Below are 19,671 nucleotides of genomic sequence, written 5' to 3' on the forward strand. Positions count from 1 at the left end.
GATAAGTCTAGAAATGGGCTGTCAAGAAAATATTAATTACTAAAATGTACTTAGAAGCTGAGTCACAGGACCTTTTAAGTCAACCTCTGCGGTACACTTGAAAGAAACAGTCATACTATGTTGTCATATTATTTAACCTCTCAACGTTTTGAAAGCACAGTGAATATGAGAAGCTCTCTCGTCAGTCATAGTATCGGTTTTGTTCAAAAACTAGAAAGTGCTTCTACAAGCATACGTTCTCCCCAGTAGCTGTCTCACTAGTGTCTGGGCTTTAGGGTAGTCTTACAGTCTCCTCAGAATTTTTCAGGCCTGCCTGCACTTTGGGTTCTCATTGCCTGACCTTCTAGGGAGGAGCAGTTATGATGAACTATTTCTGCATATTCTGCTTAGGATTTCCTTAGAATTGATTGGAGCTTTTTGGTTTGGTTGTTCTGTGTTGTTACTTGTTCTCTCCCGTACCTCCCCTGTTTACAGTACCTGACCTACTGATCTTATGGTCCCTGTGAATTCAGGTAAAGCTCCTAAGGAGAGGTGTGTCTCCACTGTACTAGCGGGGCTGATGCTTTTCGTAGAGAAGAGTTTGAATAAGACCAATCATACCTACCTAGCCTGGGGAAATCCAGCACAGTGGCATTCTTTGCCATCTGGCTGTAGGTAACCATCCCTATCTATGTCTCTTATTTCAGGCAAGTCCAGAAGGACTTGGCCGAGCTATTTATTGTCTGATCTATATCACACCTGCTGCTTGGTGTCACGGCCTTGTAAGGACCAGTGCTACCTCAGAGAAGTTTATCCAGTTTGATGTATAAGAAGACAACCTCAAAGAAAGGACTGGGACTATGTAACTATCGAGAAATAGAGAAATCTTTTATTAGACTCTCAGAGGGCTAAGTACCTCAGGATTTCCACTTGTTTTGCACCAGCAGTGGTGATCCAGACACTCCCATTTGCCAACAGAAGCCTGCCCACCTGCTGCCCACTCTCACACTGTTTTTACTAAAGACGCAAGTAACTGGTTCCAAAGATCATAGTACCATACATTAGGAAGGTCACAGAATGCCTCGGAATACTTCTGTTATACTCAACACTAAATAAAAGAGTATATTTTGTCTTAACAGTTAAAGAAAATCTCTTCCTAGATGTTCGTCTTCTCACAAAGAAACTGAGAAAGAAATAATCAAGATTACTTCCTTTTAGTATTCTGGGTGCCTGAGCACACAAAGGAGACTCAGGACTATGATGTCATTACTGCATTGCTACAAACTTGTATATTTTAAAATAGCATCTTCTTTATTTAGAGTTATGTAGTTAAAAAAAAAGGATTGACTATCATATATGAAAAATGGATCCCTCACTGTACGTAGGCTTTGATCACGAAAGCAGTTGCTCTTCTACTGGCAGATCTTAAATAGCCAAGATTAAAGACACAAGTTTATTTAAGAGCAATGAGGAAACTCATTTGACTTCTTGGAAGTCCTGCCAAAGGAAATACAAGATTTTTCTCCTACATTCTGTCTTCACGTTGATAATAAATCATCATGTTTTTTTGCTGTTATAGTACTTCTGTTGCAGAGTGAGAATCATATGCTAGACAGTTGAGAGATTATCGCTTAAATATTTTCTTAAATTTCATGTGTCTGCTCTTCTTGTACTGGAGGATAGTAAACAAGGTACAGAAAAAGGTGAAAGGATTCACACAGGTCATTTTTCCTGACGTATACAAGAGGGAAAGAAAATGAACAGAAATAAAGTTTACATTCCCTACTGATGAGTCCAGCTGCATGAAGAGATGGACAGGAAGAATCCACGTGATAGTAAAAGATCATCACAGCAGTGTTTCCTCTAGCTATTGACAAGATCTTAGTTCATTCTGCAGTTGTGTATTTTAAAATGAAAGAAAGGACCAAAAGTGCTCTTGTGGATTTGATGTTAGGCTGAAAGTGGCATTTGGATAACACCAGACAATATCAAATCTAAGTTTTTTTTTGCCGTTTTCTTGGTGTCATAAAATGTTTTTTAGTCAGTCATGTCCGACTCTCTTGCAACCCCATGGCCTATAGCCCACCAGGCTCCTCTGTCAATGGAATTTTCCAGGCAAGAATACTGGAGTGGGTTGCCATTTCCAAGTTAAATAAATATTTAGGATTAAATTTCCATGAGTTACTGACATTTCCCTTGTCAGAATTAGTAAAAATCACAGGTGGAAAGAATATAAATGAACATCATGCTTGCTGAAGTTGTAAAGGAATTACTCAGTGTTCCTTCTTCCAAAGTATTTTCAAAGTACATGCATCAGTTAAATACATATATTAAAGACTAGCTTAAAATGGTGAGCTTAGTTAGATTTTAATTGTGTTAAGCATTGCTTTAGGTAACCCTGTAAATGAAACATTCCCTCCAAGGTCAGCACTTAAGACCTCTAGAGTGCTTGTTTGTTCTTTTATTCTTGTTTTTGCTCTTCTGACTTTTATATGTGCCAGTAATGTCTCTGTCGCACTCTGGTAGACAAAATGTGTTCTCACAGTTTGAATGTGTAAGCTTGTGAAAGCATTTTTTTGGATTTGTTTGTTTCATTTTGTTTGCTGTTTGTTACACTTGATATCCCCATTGCCTAAATAAGTGCATAGTATCTGCACTGTGGTTCTAATCCAAGTTCCTCGCAGTTGTCACATACATCTGGGCATCTTATTCTGTGTTGTTACAGTCAGATATTTCAGTCAGTCACATAAATGTTGATTTTTAATTCCTTTAATGGTCAACATTTAACTGTGATCACCAGTAAAAACTTTTATAAAACTTTCCACTAGGTTTTTCTTCCTGTCTTTTGCTAAGTTATTATATGATGGAAAAGGCATGGACCTTGGAGGTCAAACCCAGGTTGCTCTCCAAATTTCACCAGTTACTAGTTGTGCAATCTTAGTTCATTTCTCTAAATCTCAGTTTCCTCGTTTGGAAGACAGAATAACATCTATTTTATATAGTTATTAAGATATGATGGGATAATCTATATGAAGCATCCTGTCAAGTGTCCAGCAAATAACTAAGTATCGATAGTATAGTGAATATGAGCTCAGGATCTGAAATCACACAGACCTAATTTCAAATCTCAGATTTTACACACAGCAGATGCGAAAACTTAAGCAATTTTTCACCTCTGTTGAGCCTCAGTTACCTTATTGATTAAGTGGCTGTAATAAAAATACCTTTGTTATGACTACTAGAACTAAATGGGCTATTGCATGTAGAACTTGTGTTAAATACAAAATGAGTGCTTAATAAATAGTTGTTATTAGTACTTGGTATCATTGTATTTGGTATTATCTATGCTGCTATAGTTATTAGAATAATAAAACCTTCATTTCTGTGATATGAGAGTCTTAGTTTCTAATCAGACTTAAATAATATATAACACATTGCTTATAGTATTTGTATTGCTACACTGTTGTCAATATAGTAATATTTAATAAAATAGAAAATATATGTGACAATATTCTTCATAAGCTATAATGTAAATAAACCACACATGGCTGTTTTTAGTTGGTTTGCTTGAAGCTATTCTTTAAAAATATATCCAAATACACGTTTGAATGAGGCAGCTGCACTACAAATGATTGAGAAATTAGAGATGGAAACAAAGTAGCTTAGACTGAAGTACCAAAGCAGTCTCTACATGAAAATACCAAGACAAAATTGATAACAATACACACAAGACTGTACATGCTTCAAAAAGATCAGAGGACTCAGTTAATCCAGTTCCTAGTTTTATGGATGAGGGAATATTGAATAATTGAGAGATTGGGTGACATACCAGGGTTAAGGACAAAAAGGAATAATGTCCTGACTTTTAGTTAAATACTTTTTCCATGAAAGCCAAACTACTGTGGGAATCAGGTTTTCAGAAGCAAAATAATCCTGCATGGAGATTTTTGTCAAATTTCTATAATTGACTGGTATCAACTAATATAGTTCTTACCAGGTATAGGAAACTATACCTTTCTCAATAGGATGAAACAATTTTAATAATTATGTTTTGAAAAAATCAGTTTAAAATAAATGCGTTTGTAAAGCTATCTCCTTAATTTAAAAACTTTGATAGTATAGAAAAGAGTCATTAACTTTTGATTGGTCATTTTTTATTTACTTTAAAGGATATAGAGTCATTAATCTTAGTTCCTCTAATCTGTGTGTTACACTATATTAAGTATATTTTACGGAGGCTCTGGAAGAATCATTACAGTTGGTGTATGTTTTTGTGGTAAACCTTTTAACAAATTATACTAAGTTTACTTCTGATAGTAGGTTGCTTTCTACAGTTGACAGTGGCATCAGCCACCAGGGCTTCTTCTGTTCTAGTTAACTGAGAATTATTTTATTCAAAAATAACTAATTATTTCATTCTAAAACCATAAATAGGAGCTTAATTCATAGCTTCATCCATTGTTAATCTTCAAGGTATAGAATTATACAAAGAAAAAGCTGCCAAAACCCTGCTTTTCCCCAGATTGTAATTTTTTGCTTCTCTGTCTTGTTTTATAGAGCTACATTCATGGGAGCAGCCAGGTCCAATTCGTGGCAGAGTCACACATTATTCTGGTACTAAGTATCCTTTAAAGTACTGATGGGTTGAGAAGAACAAAGCAGAGCTGCATGCTATCAAATTGATTTTTTTCCTAACAAATAATCAAGACTTTTGAGACATTAAATTTTAAACTTTACCATGTGACTAATTTTCCAATTCCTATGCTAACTATTTTCTCTTACCATGTAATTTTTAAAATTCTAAATCATTAATAGGTTATAATTTTCTTTTTTTACTGACTATTGAATTTTGAAGTATAGCTTTTGATTATCTCTGGCTAGAGTTTTTTTGTGATGTCTGTATGGTTTTTCCCTTTAGAATCTTAATGGGGAAGGAAAAAAAAGTGTTCTATTATATAAAAAGCAGGATAAAGAAATTATCTTAATTCCCTTAAATGTTATAGTAAATGAGAAGAGGAAGATTTAGGATAATTAGACAACTTTTTGGAACATGGAAGACTAAATGTTATGAATTAGATAATACAGTACAATTTATGGTTTAGAGGTAGAAGGGTAAAGAAGACAGCAAAATAGCAAAGAGGTACGATTCATTTCTCAAAAAACAGATTACATATTACTAGAAAGAAGAGGAGAAGGCTTTGGCACCCCACTCCAGCACTCTTGCCTGGAGAGTCCCATGGGCGGAGGAGCCTGATAGGCTGTAGTCCATGGGGTCGCTAAGAGTCGGACACGACTGAGCGACTTCCCTTTCACTTTTCACTTGCGTGCATTGGAGAAGGAAATGGCAACCCACTCCAGTGTTCTTGCCTGGAGAATCCCAGGGACGGGGGAGCCTGGTGGGCTTCCGTCTGTGGGGTCGCAGAGAGTCGGACATGACTGAAGCGACACAGCAGCAGCAGCAGCATGAAGTAAGGTTAATTTTGGGGCACACAGTTATACTTTGGGGGAACACTGACATTTGTGTGAGTCCTGTGGAAACGTTTGTATGTTAAGTTTATAGTGTTGAATGTACTGAGTCATTGTCAGGATCTAAAGTGTGCCTTATAGTGTCGTTTATAAAATTCGATTACTCTCCGGGTTACCAAGGTTCATCTTCAAATAAAGCAGTCTAGACCCAATTTTCTAGTATCTGATATAACCATAACTATTTAAACCTTTAAGGATTTTTAGAACTCTACTAGAGCAAAACCTCATTTTATAGCTAGGAAAACTAAAACCCACAAAGTTTAATTGCCTTGCCCTAGTTTGGAGAAAGAACTGTATTTTTTCCTAGACATACATACCTTTGGTACAGGTTAATTTACAGACTAGGCATAGTAAGAGAATATTCAAACTGTCAGCATCACTACTCTTGTGCTTTGGGGCCACTAAAAACAGCGTCACCTGAACACAGCCCTGCGACCCCACGACAGCTGATCTGGTAACAGGATGGCTGCTGAGTGACACTGAACAGGTAGTGAATGCAGGGTGGACACTCTGGACAGAGGGACAGTTCACATCCAGAGGAACAGGGCAGGAAGATGTGAGATTTCATCATGCTGCTAGAATGGCATTTGAATCTTACTTTAAAACTTACGAATTATTTCTGAAATTTTCCGTTTAATGTTTTTGGACTGTGGGTAACTGAAACCGTAGAACGTGAACCTACAGAAAAGGGGAAATACGTTTTGCAGGTTAACTTTTTGGTTCTTATTTGTATAGTTTTTTTTTTTTTTTTTGTTTTCAATCCATGATGTAGCATTTTAGCAATATACTTCTTTCAGAGCAGCTATTAAATCAGAAATACCTAGCAAAAGGAATGAAAAGGTATATTGAGACCATCATTCCATTGTATGGCAGGAATTCCCCAACGTTTCATTTCATGGCTTATTGACCTCAAGCCGAGATTTAGGACGCAAAGAAATTTTACAAACAGTATGAAGTCTTCCATGTAGATTTTTAACAGTAAAATGTATTATCTTTCTGCTGCTAGTAACTATTTGTTGCTTTATCGCTGCTGTTCTTTTTATTTGCCTGTATCTATGAAAAGAGAAAATGTCTTAAAATGGTGGGCTCATTAAAATCAACAAAAGTTTAGAAGAAGCCATTATATAATAATTTCTGATTTTACTTGGCAGTATCTACTAATTTTTTAAAACTTACTTTATAATTTTTTTTTTGTAATTTGCATGTATGTTTTTATGTGGTGGTTTAGTCGCTAAGTCGTGTCTGACTCTTGCAACCCCATGGACTGTAGCCCTCCAGGCTCCTCTGTCCATTGGATTCTCCAGGCAAGAATACTGGAGTGGGTTGAAAAAATGCAAATTCCAGGTGGTAACTTCTTGTTTATCTTTGGAGAAAATTTCTGCCTTTTGGTTTTCTCTTCCTAATTTAGTAAGCCAGATCATTAGATGCAGTTGCTACATACAAAATTTTATTTTAAAAAATCTAAGAACAAACAGATGGAGTCATTTGATGTCATAGGTTATAGAATGACATTTAGTAGAAATAAGATTTTTCTCCATTAGTAGTCTTTTATTTCAGTACCCTATTTAGGAGGGAAAAAAAACCCTAAGTAGTCTTTGAGAGAAAGCTATTTTTAAAAATAATAAAAAATGTTATGACATTTTAATAAGGAATATATGAACTAAGGCTAATATATAAATCTCTATATTTTTCCAAATAAAATATTTTTTAAATTTTTCATTCAGTTATGTTTTAACACCTGTTGTAAATATATTTGCTGTTTGCAAGAAGGTAGGCTGATAGGACCAGTACTCTTGCCTGGAAAATCCCATGGATGGAGGAGCCTGGTGGGCTGCAGTCCATGGGGTTGCTAGGGGTCGGACACGACTGAGCGACTTCACTTTCACTTTTCACTTTCATGCACTGGAGAAGGCAATGGCAACCCACTCTAGTACTCTTGCCTGGAAAATCCCATGGACGGAGGAGCCAGGTGGGCTGCAGTCCATGGGGTCGCTAGGGGTCAGACACGACTGAGCGACTTCACTTTCACTTTTCACTTTCATGCTTTGAGAAGGAAATGGCAACCCACTCCAGTGTCCTTGCCTGGAGAATCCCAGGGACAGTGGAGCCTGGTGGGCTGCCATCTCTGGGGTCACACGGAGTCTGACATGACTGAAGCGACTTAGCAGCAGCAGCAGGCTGATAGGAAAATAATTTTAATTAGTATGAGGCATCAAGAGGCAACTTGATGCATCGAAAAGTTGAATTGACTTTTTAGCCAGGTTTTTATACAGTAGAAAAGGACTTCACCCCAGGTGGAGAATGAGTGAGCGAGACTATTCCAGTGGAAGGTGTAACAGGTAGAAAAAACATAAAATGAAAGAGTATTCACAGACTGTGCAGGGCAGACTGATGAAAGGTTAGTTGGCTGGATAATAAATATCTTTCCATACGTTGCTAAGAAATTTGAATCTGATCTAAATTCACCAAGACATGTTCTACATGCTAGTGGAAACCAGACACATGAGTTCTCAGATTGGCTTTACTGTCAAGTATACAAATTCTGACCTATCCTTTAATTCTGCACATCCTCTAAATTCTGGGATGTCAAGATGACATGAGATAAATATCAATTAGGAGTAAAGGTTCTCATATAAAAGGCAAAGATTATACTAGCAGTAACAACTGTTTCTAAATATTTAAAAATATGTGTTTTTATAAAGATCACATTTGCTTTTCCTATGAGAAAAACATTTGTTTTCCATCTATTATGAGAGTATAGTTTTACTCTGACTTATTTTCAGTCTATGATAGACAGCAAATGTTTCTTTTAATGTGTTATATCCAAGGAGAAACATACTACAGAAAAAAATTAATGATGGATACAAGTTGAAGATATTTTAGATAAAGTCTTCTATAATATGCTGACTTTTTCCCAACATTTGTTCACATTTATCTTTAAACTGACAATCCTGGGTCTCTTCTTAGGAGCCATCGTAAACGTAACATCATTTGTGATTGAGAATGGATTGTAATGTAATGCAAATATATGTGCATTTCTGTGCACATTCATTTCTAGGATATTCATTTTCTGTGGATTTTGTTATTTACACAAACAGCAGCTCCTGTTTTATGTAGGATCATGTCAATATTTTGACTTTTTTAGCAGTAAGAAAGTGATTGACAAGATAAGCAGGGGACTGGAGAGTAATAGCTGAAGTGTATAATGTTATATTAATGAATACAGATGTGCAAAGTTATACATGAAGTAGAACAAAGGTGTGTGTGCGTGTGCGTGTGTTTGTGTCTATGTAGGCACAGACATTAATCTCAGGACAATAGAAAAAGTTTCAGGAACATTACCATTTAGCTGGTATATATTTATATCTCTTAATGTTGAGATTCTTTAATAAGGCTTAGTTAAATGGTTACACCCATCAGTTTATGACAGAAAAGTATCTGTTATTCCAGAGTTTGACACAGAATCTCTCAGAGATTTGTAAGAGCTTTCATTAATCAGTCAGCCTTCCACCCAATAAAGGAAGCCCTACACATTAACTCTGGCAGATGTTACAGTCAAAGCTTTTTCCTGTGTTTATAAATCAGTACATCATCTAAAAATGTTTACATTACAAATGTGATTTTTCCCCCAAATGATAACTATTATGTAGGCTCTCTTTTACCAAAAATTATTTTCATTGACAGAATAGAACTTGACCTAAATAATGCTCAATGCTCAAAGTTTTTAAGCTCAAAAGTATTTTTAGATAAAAGAGGAGGGTTGGCTAGTTTAAGACATTTAGTGTAATTCACGTATCTCAGTTACAGCCATCAAGTTTAAAGTAGGTTCACAGGTCTTTCCTTGTTAATGACTAGAAAACTCACTTTTGCAGGAAACATTCTAAGTAAAAAAGTCACACTTAGTTCCTGACCCTGCTGCCCTCTAATAAAGTATTTTATATTGGGGTTGTACATAACACCTATATCTAATAATCTCTTTGCTTTAAAGTTCCTGCTTTGAGATCATGTGTACAAGGATTTTTGCATTTCTTTATTTTCACATAAGAGCAAAGCTAACTTCCTCTCAGACATAACAGTTTAGAGTATCTTTGGCACTGTCTCAGATCCTCTATAGCAGGGGTTGGCAAACTAGGACCAGCGAGGTTCAATTCCAGCCTGACTGATATTTTTATAAATTAAGTTTTATTGGAACACAGCCACACCTATTCATTTGTGAATTGTCTGTGATTACTTTGCACTACAGTAGCAGAATTGAGTAGTAACAATACACCATACAGCGTGCATAGCCGCAAATATTTACATTCTGGGCCTTCACAGAAAAAGTTTGCAAACTACTATTATGTAGAGTATAAATAATAGAAAACAAAACCCTACAACCTTATTACCCCAAGACAGTTGCTTTTAACTTTTTATTATCTTTCTTTCCCTGAATTTCTCTTATTATTTGTAAAGAGATGCAATTATATTGTTAAGTGCATTTTCACTTGATATAAAATTTTATGCTTAGTATAAAGATATACATTGTTAAACAGATTGAACTGTTTTGTTCCTTTGCTGTTCCTTCATCATTTTCTTCTAACCCTGTTACCATCCTGCTTCAATTCTTCTGTGTTCTTTTGGTTTGTACCTTTTACTCACTAACTTTGTGGCTTTGCACAAGTTACTTGGATCTCTGATGGCTTCAGTTTTCTTATGTGTAAACTGAGGATTACAATCATGTATATCAGAGCCTAGTTGGTACTGGGTAAGATAGTGAACAAAATAAACTCCCTACCCTTTGGGCACTAACATTGTAGTGACAGGAGAGAGACAGTAAATGAATTAAAAAGATACAAGTTCTAAATTTCTTTTAAAAAATAATGTTAATAGAGAAAAATAAAGCAAGATAAGAAGTACAGTGTTCAAAGGAGGCTTCTCTACTGTCATTTGATCAAAAACCCAAAGGAAGTGAGGGAGTGAGTTATACGGACATTCAGGGTAATAGCATTCAGATAGAGAAATAGCAGGTGCAAAGATCCTGAGGCAGAGGGTTCTTCTTGTTGAAAAAATACCAAGGACACGAATAAGAGCCAACAAGGGCAGAGCGGTATAGAAGTGGATCAGGGTACAAATGAGGTGCCACCTGGAGGTCATTTTGAGGTCTTCAGATGATTAACTTTCCATCTCACTGTGAGTAGAGAGTACTCTGAGGAAAACCATGACATTACCTGCCTTATGTTAAAGATATAGAAAGTCCATACTGCCCAAAGCAATCTGTAGATTCAGTGCAGTTCTTTTCAAAATACTAGTGCCATTTTTCACAAAACTAGAATAATTAAAATTTGCACAGAACTGCATAAGACCCTGTTTAGCCAAAGCAATCATGAGAAAGAACAAAGGTGTAGGTATCACAGACCCTGATTTCAAACTGTATTAAAAAGCTGTGTGGCTTCCTTGGTGGTCCAGGGGTTAAGAATTCACCTTGCAATGCAGGGGACACCAGTTCAGTCCCTGGTCTGGGAAGATCCCACATGCCACAAGGCAAATAAGCCCTTGTGCCATAGCTACTGGGCCTACACTCTGGAGACCATGAGCCACAAACACTGAGCCCACGTGCTGTAATTGCTGAAGCCTGCATGCCCTAGAACACATGCTCCGCAACAAGAGGAGCCACTGCAACGAGAAGCCCACGCACCACCAGAGAGTAGCCCCTCTCTCCACAACCAGAGAAAAGCCCACACAGCAACCAAGACCCAGCACAAAACACTATGGTAATAGAAACGCTATGCTATGCTATGCTATGCTATGCTAAGTCACTTCAGTAGTGTCCGACTCTGTGTGACCCCATAGACGGCAGCCACCAGGCTCCCCCGTCCCTGGGATTCTCCAGGCAAGAACACTGGAGTGGGTCGCCATTTCCTTCTCCAACGCATGAAAGTGAAAAGTGAAAGTGAAGTCGCTCAGTCGTGTCCGACTCTTAGCGACCCCGTGGACTGCAGCCTACCAGGCTCCTCCGCCCATGGGATTTTCCAGGCAAGAGTACTGGAGTGGGGTGCCATTGCCTTCTCTGAGAAACGGTATAGAATCAGCACAAAAATGGAGACACATATCAACAGAACACACTGGAGAGCCCAATATAAACCCATGCACTTATGGTCGATTAAGCTACAAAAAAGAAAGAATATGCAGTGGGAAAAATACAGCCCCGTTAATAAATGGTGTTGGGAAAACTGGACAGCTACATGCAGAAGAACGAAACTGGACCACTCTCTCACACCATATACAAAATAAGGTCAAAATGAATTAAAGACTTAAAGGTAAGACCCGAAAGCGTAAAATTCCTCAAAGAAGACACACAGGCAGGATGCTCTTCGCCATGGGTCTTGGCAATAATTTTTTCGCTCTGTCTCCTTAGGCAAGGCAAACAAAAGCAAATATAAACAAGTGAGACTACATCAAATTAAGAAGCTTTTTGCACATTGGAAAAAAAGCCATCAACAAAATGAAAAGGTAGCTTACTGAATGGGAGAAGATATTTGTAGTTTATATATCCAATAAGCAGTTAATATCCAGATACACAACTCATATCAAGAAACAAACAACACAGTTTAGATGGAGGACTTGAGTGGACTAAACTCTTTTCTAAGGAAGACATAATTCCAACAGTCACTTGGAAAGACAGTCTAAATCACTAATCATCAAGGAACTGCAAATAAAATCCAAGTAAGATACCACCTTACACCTGTCAGAATGGCTGTCATCAAGAAGACAACAAATAAACCTTGATGAGGATTGGAGGAATCTCATTTGGTACAGCCACTATGGGAAACAGTATGAAAGTTTCTAAAAAAATAAAAATAGAACTAGCATATGATTCAGTAATTTTCTGAATATTTACCTGAAGAAAATGAAAACTAATTCAGAAGGATATATACACCTCTCTGTTCGCTGCAGCATTATTTACAGTAGCCAAGATATGGACACAACCGAAATGTCCATCAGTGGATAAACAGGTGAAGAAGATCCGATGTACAGACACACATATTCAACCATTAAAAGAAAAATCTTGCCATTTGCAGCAGCATGGATGAATCTAAAAGATCATGCTAAGTGAAATAAGTTAAAGGCGGGCACTTTATGATCTCACTTGTATGTGGAATCTAAAAAACAAATGAACAAACAACAAACCAAAAGCAGATTCATAGGTACAGAAAACAGGGTGGTTGCAAAGGGCAGCTGGGTGAGGGCTTGAGCAAAACAGGGGACGAGGAGGCACAAACTTACAGTGTTAAAGTAGTCTCGGGGATGTAATACACAACATAAGGAATATGGTTGATAACATTTAATAACTCTGTATGGGACGTGTGGTTACTAGACTTCTGGTGATTATTAGTTCCTAACGTATTTAAATGTCCAGACACTTAATATTGTATATCTAAAACTAACAGAGTATTTCTAAGACTTAGGGGTAGGAATTAATTTCATAAGTAAGAAACAGTAACCAAAGCTCATAAAGGAAAAGAATAACAATTTTGACCATACTGAAATGACAACCTTCTGATAAGTAAACAATTTAAAAGACAAGTAGAAGAATCTGTATGTAACACTTCAAAATATTCATATTCAGAAAAAACTGAAGCATCTTCTAAGATAATAAGAAAAGGCAAATATACTTATGGGAAAATGGGCAAAAAAAAAAAAGTAAGCACAATACAAAAACTTAAGCAAAAAAAGGAATTAACATATCAAAAGACAAACTCTGACTCACTAGTGAGACAGATCCCTACTCAACAGTTTGATAAAATCAATAGTTCAGCAAAACTGTGTTAGTGTAGTGTAAAAAAATGGTAATTCTTTTAACACTACTTGTTTTACAGAATATGATCATACCTAGTAAATTTGAAACTACATATATCAGCCTCTCAAAAACTCTACCTCTAGGTGTAGACCCTAGAAAAAATATTTCACATGTACATATAAGAAGATATTCCTTGTAGGAGTATTTTTAACACTTGGAAACAAAAACAAATGTCCTTGAGTAAGATAAGCAATAACTATCAGTATACTCTGATGAAAATCTTACAGCTTTGTAATAACACTGTTCGAATTTGTGTGAAGTTCAAAAGCAATCAAATGAGAAATACATTGGTCACGCCGTTTTCAAATCTACAGAGGGACAAAGTGACAAAGCAATTTTTGACAAGGTGAAAGTTGCTCAGTCACTTCCGACTCTGCTACCCCATGCACCATAGAGTCCATGGAATTCTCTAGGCCACAATACTGGAGTGGGTAACCTTTCCCTTCTCCAGGGGATCTTTCCAGCTCAGGGATTGAACCCAAGTCTCCCACATTGCAGATGGATTCTTTACTAGCTGAGCTAGAAGGGAAGCCCAAGAAGACTGGTGTGGGTAGCCTTATCCGTTCTCCAGCGGATCTTCCTGATGTAGGAATCGAACTGGGGTTTCCTGCATTGCAGGTGGAATCTACCAACTGAGCTATCAGGGAAGCCCTACAGAAGGAACAGTAGTAATTTTTTTAAAAGTGTATATATATATATATATATATATATATATATTCTGAAGATATTAACAGGGGTATGTTACACTTGACTGACCATAGTTAATATCCAATAAAATGTAATTTGCTTAATAACTTCTCCCTAAGTGAATATTTATGTCTCTGTGTGCTAATAACACATACAGTGTACACATGGGTGTTTACATATCCAGTTTTATCCTAAGACTGTTTTAATATACAGCTTTCATCTAGTTAAAATTTTAAAGCATTTAATTTCTAAACTTTATTTTTACCTAGAAGTAAAAAATAGTGCTATTTCCCCCAATGTTATATTTTGGAAGCTACTCAGTAGATGGCATCATAAAATAAATATTTGTTTTGTTTGTAGTATCTATATAAAATAATTTTTAAATGTGATTTATATTTCAAACATGTATTGAAAATGTGTTTGAGATAAATTAATCCAGAAATCTGTGTGAATTGTCAGTAGCTCAAGTCTGTACCGGAGAAGGCAATGGCACCCCACTCCAATACTCTTGCCTGGAAAATCCCATGGATGGAGGAGCCTGGTGGGCTGCAGTCCATGAGGTCGCTAAGAGTCGGACACGACTGAGCGACTTCACTTTCACTTTTCACTTTCATGCATTGGAGAAGGAAATGGCAACCCATTCCAGTGTTCTTGCCTGTAGAATCCCAGGAATGGGGGAGCCTGGTGGGCTGCCGTCTATGGGGTCACACAGAGTCGGACACGACTGAAGCGACTTAGCAGCAGCAGCAGCAAGTCTGTACACTTAAATGGATAGAATTATACATGAATATAAAAGGGTGTTGCCAGAAAAAAATGGAAGGGCAATCCTAATTGAACTCCTTTTTAAGGATCTACATCAGTCCCATCAATTCAAAGAACTAAGTTAAGCAGTAAATTTCCTGTCTATCCGCAGTTTCAGTGAAATAAGCTTTTAATTTTTCTATCAGTTGATTATTGGTAACATCCCCATCATTACACAATTGATACACAAAGAACTTATAATTATCTAAATTTCAGAAGTTTTCAAACTGTTACCACGAATTCCCTCAAAGTTTAGTGGTATGTGTATATGTATGTCAGGTGGGCTTCCCTGGTTTCTCAGTGGTAAAGAGCCTGCCTGCCAGTGCAGGAGAGGCCTGGGTCAGGAAGATGCCCTGGAGAGGGAGATGGCAACCCACTCCAGTGTTCTTGCCTGGAGGATCTCATGGACAGAGGAGCCTGGCGGACTACAGTCCATGGGTTTGCAAAGAGGCACGTATGACTTTGCAACTAAACAACAGAAACATTTTTGTCAGGCAAGGGGATGGTTTTTAGTAGCTTTCTCTCTTGTACATATTAGGCATCCGCCAAGGCTGGTTGGTTGGTTCCATGCTGAGTATATTCTAATTTTCTGTGATTGCCCAATGAAATGTCATTCTAAGTGTAACTAGTATATGTATATTTTTATGTATAAGGTGCAATATCATTATTGGTTTTGAGAGTATATAATTCATACGCACTATTAAAGTCCTGGAATTTAATAGCATTTAGAATTAGACCTTAAAAATCTCACAAAGCAAAGTTTGAGGTTATGTAGTCTAAAAATCAAGGCATATTTATTTAAATACATGAAAACCAGTAATTTTGTATCAGGAGAGTAAGTTGCATTCACCTCTGTGTGCGTGTGTAATTCAGTCATTCTGGTACAGAACACATGATGTTCAGGTCCAGAACAATTAATAGATTTTATTTGCATCTATTTCTAATGTTTCCTTGACAATTACTATAGATGCTGCTATCACCATGGGGATGGTTCTTCTAAATGAAGCGGCAACATCCAAGGGAGATGTTGGAAAAAGACGGAGTAAGTCTCTGTGTTGGTATCTTTGTAAGTTTGTTTTAGTCAAGTTCATTTAAATCAAATGGGAAATAGATAAAAATCCTTTGTAAATGAACTTCTTAAGAAAGGTTCTGGTTTGAAGACAGCTGCAGCGTTTCTTACTTTTTTCTCTTTCTTGGATGTGTGGTGTGTGCACAAATATTTAAAAATACATTTCTTCCAAAATGGGATTGGTGCTTTTCTGTGGAATTGGGTGTAAAGAAAAGTTGTTATTCACCCTTGTTGGGGGTGGTTTGATTTATCTCTGCTGAAGTTATGGTCTCTTTGGTCATGTCCACCGTACAGGAAGAGGGGGAAAGTTCTAGGGACAGAGTCTTCAGAGGTTTTATAGGCTAATGATATGTCCCTTATGCCACAAGAGCCATCTATGCATTCAAGGACTGATTCAGACAGAGAAGTTTGTGTGTAAGTGTTGTACCCCGAAGTATTATAATGCCTTCCAACTACCTCCAAAACCTCTTTTGAGCTACATTTTGAAAGGGGGCATCTTGTGGTACTATCTTTTTCAGGGTTTTTGCCTTTTCCAGTGATATTCCAAGATTCACAACTCTACCGAGTCTCAGCTTTGTGTCTTAACCAGGTGACTATTTTATCCTTTGACAGAGCTGTTCCCCTCAGGGAGTTCCAGTAAGAGATTACACATTTTTATGAAGTGTTTTTGGCAAGAAAAGGGAAAAAACACAGGAAAAATCTTCTGCCCTCAGGAGCACGGGTCAAAGAATGTGAGAGAGCCTTAAATTCAGTATTTCCTGCCACAAATCTTCCCATAATTGATATAAAGTCCCTATGTGAATTTATGATTATGCTTCCACAAACCTATAATTAAGATTTTTATCAATATGCTTTGCATTTCTGAACCCTATTAAAATCCAGAATGTATGTATGAGGAACATAGGCATCTGGAGAAGATTCTTAATTTATTAAAAAGTTTAAAATACAAATCCAGACTTATTTTCTTTATGGGGAGTTTTAGCTATGGTGACATGAATGTCAGTCAGTCACAGTGATTTCTAAATACAATCCTTAGGGATCTTTAGTGTTGAAATATTTTGGATGTAATAGATCCTTTACCCTCATTTCCCCTGATGCCATTTACATACTGTTATAAAGAAACCACAGAAGCAAGGAATGCATTACTTTGTTTACTTAATCATTGTTCAGAACATCATTTTATGATTTATCATTTGCATAAAGAATGTGATGTTCTTGGGACCAACGAGTAGTATTTATATAAGGACAAATTCTTACATGTTCATATATTTATCATACATCCTATCACATTAAAGTAGTGAGATAGTGTGTAATATATATATAAAATCACTTCAGCCCCCCCCACTGCCACTTTATTTGTGTATGTGTGTGCGAGAGGAGTGCACAAGCGAGTGCATGGGAGAGAGAGGAGGAGTGCGGAAGGGGAAATATATTTTGAAATCTGCCCTTTTGATCCCAGTGTGGTTTTTATTCTGGATATAGTGCAAGCGCTGTGATTACCGTTGCCCAGATCAGAATCCGTCTGTGCCCTCTTTGCACGTTCTTCTCACAAGGATGTTACCTGGGAACAGCTGCAGTGCGTGGTTTGTTGGGTCACCACTGACTCCTCCCCAAGTCCTCTTCCTTCCCCATGTGCCTGTACCTCAGTTCCATTACTTTGCTCCACCACATAGAATCAAGTAAATAGCTTCTGTTTTACTTGATCACATTTTGAGACACATTTCCCATGGTATATATCAAGTGTTCAATTTAGTTCAGTCACTCAGTCGTGTCCAACATTTTGTGACCCCATGGACTGCAGCACGCCAGGCTTCCCTGTCTAGCACCAACTCCCGGAGTTTACTCAAACTTATGTTCATCTCATCCTCTGTCGTCTCCTCCTCCTCCTGCCTTCAGTCTTTCTCAGCATCAGGGCCTTTTCCAATGAGTCAATTCTTTGCATCAGGTGGCCAAAGTATTGGAGTTTCAGCTTCAGCGGCAGTCCTTCCAATGAATATTCAGGACTGATTTCCTTTAGGATGGACTGGTTTGATCTCCCTGCAGCTCAAGGGACTCTCAAGAGTCTTCTCCAATATTGTAAAGTTAAAAAATAAAATAAAATAAAGTCTTCTCCAACACTACAGTTCAAAAGCCTCAGTTTTTCGGCACTCAGCTTTCTTTATAGTCGAACTCTCACATCCATACATGACTACTGGAAAAATCATAGCTTTGACAAGACAGACCTTTGTTGGCAAAGTAATGTCTCTGCTTTTTAATATGCTCTCTAGGTTTGTCATAGCTTTTCTCCCAAGGAACAAAGGTCTTTTAATTTCATGGCTGTAGTCACCAACATGGTTATCTGGGTCATGATCTTTTTGGTATAGTTCTTCTGTGTATTCTTGCCACTTGTTCTTAATATTTTCTGCTTCTGTTAGGTCCATACCATTTCTGTCCTTTATTTTGCCCATCTCTGCATGAAATGTTCCCTTCGTATCTCTTATTTTCTTGAAGAGATCTCTGGTCTTTCCCGTTCTGTTGTTTTCCTCTGTTCTTTGCACTGATCACTGACGAAGGCTTTCTTAAACCTCTCCTTGCTATTCTTTGGAACTCTGCATTCAGATGGGTATATCTTTCCTTTTCTCCTTTGTCTTTAGCTTCTCTTCTCTCAGCTATTTGTAAGGCCTCCTCAGGCAACCATTTTGCCTTTTTGCATTTCTTTTTCTTGGGGATGGTCTTGATCCCTGCCTCCTGTACAATGTCACAAACCTCCATCCATAGTTCTTTAGGCACTCTGTCTATCAGATCTAATCTCTTGAATCTATTTCTCACTTGCACTGTATAATCGTAAGGGATTTGATTTAGGTCATACCTGAATGGCCTAGTGATTTCCCTACTTTGTTCAATTTAAGTCTGAATTTGGCAATAAGGAATTCATGATTTGAGCTACAGTCAGCTCCCTGTTTTGTTTTTGCTGACTGAATAGAGCTTCTCCATCTTTGGATGCAAAGAAGATAATCAGTCTGATTTTGGTATTGACCATCTGGTTATGTCCATGTGTAGAGTCTTCTCTTGTGTTGTTGGAAGAGGATGTTTGCTATGACCAGCGTGTTCCCTTGCCAAAACTCCGTTAGCGTTTGACCTGCTTTGTTTTGTTCTCCAAGGCCAAATTTGCCTGTTACCCCAGGTATCTCTTGACTTCTCACTTTTGCATTCCAGTCCCTTATAATGCAAAGGACATCTTCTTCGGGTGTTAGTTCTAGAAGGTCTTGTAGGTCTTCATAGAACTGTTCAACTTCAGCTTTTTCAGCATTACTGGTCAGGGCATAGACTTGGATTACTGTGATATTGAATGGTTTGCCTTGGAAACAAAGATCATTCTGTCGTTTTTGAGATTGCATCCAAGTACTGCATTTCAGACTCTTTTGTTGACTATGAGGGCTCCTCCATTTCTTCTAAGGGATTCTTGCCCACAGTAGTAGATATAAGGTCATCTGAGTTAAATTCGCCCATTCCAGTCCATCTTAGTCCATTGATGGCTAAAATGTTGAGGTTCACTCTTGCCATCTCCTGTCTGACCACTTCCAATTTGCCTTGATTCATGGACCTAAAATTCCAGATTCCTATACAGTATTGCTCTTTACGACATCAGACTTGACTTTCATCACTAGTCACATCCACAACTGGGTGTAGTTTTTGCTTTGTCTCCATTTCTTCATTCTTTCTGGAGTTATTTCTCCACTGATCTTCAGTAGCATATTGGGTACTTACTGACTTGGGGAGTTCATCTTTAAGT

At 37.5% G+C, this 19,671-nt stretch overlaps 1 protein-coding gene across 7 annotated transcripts in view; it reads left to right on the plus strand.

Moving 5' to 3' along the window:
• The window catches only part of TUSC3 (tumor suppressor candidate 3), a 197,907-nt gene that overhangs the window by 161,447 nt on the left and 16,789 nt on the right, over window positions 1-19,671 (plus strand). For 3 of the 7 annotated variants that reach the window (XM_070364139.1, XM_070364137.1, XM_070364138.1), the window contains 2 exons: window positions 4,537-4,600; window positions 15,798-15,896. The exons of 2 other annotated variants lie outside the window; for them this stretch is intronic. In XM_070364139.1, coding sequence (XP_070220240.1) covers window positions 4,537-4,600; window positions 15,798-15,896 — 163 coding nt within the window. The remainder of the gene's footprint in view (window positions 1-4,536; window positions 4,601-15,797; window positions 15,897-19,671) is intronic. 2 more of the 7 variants (XM_005890956.3, XM_005890957.3) reach the window with 1 other exon arrangement.

The sequence above is a fragment of the Bos mutus genome, chromosome 27 (genome assembly GCF_027580195.1).
Source record: "Bos mutus isolate GX-2022 chromosome 27, NWIPB_WYAK_1.1, whole genome shotgun sequence".
NCBI classification, from domain to species: domain Eukaryota; kingdom Metazoa; phylum Chordata; class Mammalia; order Artiodactyla; family Bovidae; genus Bos; species Bos mutus.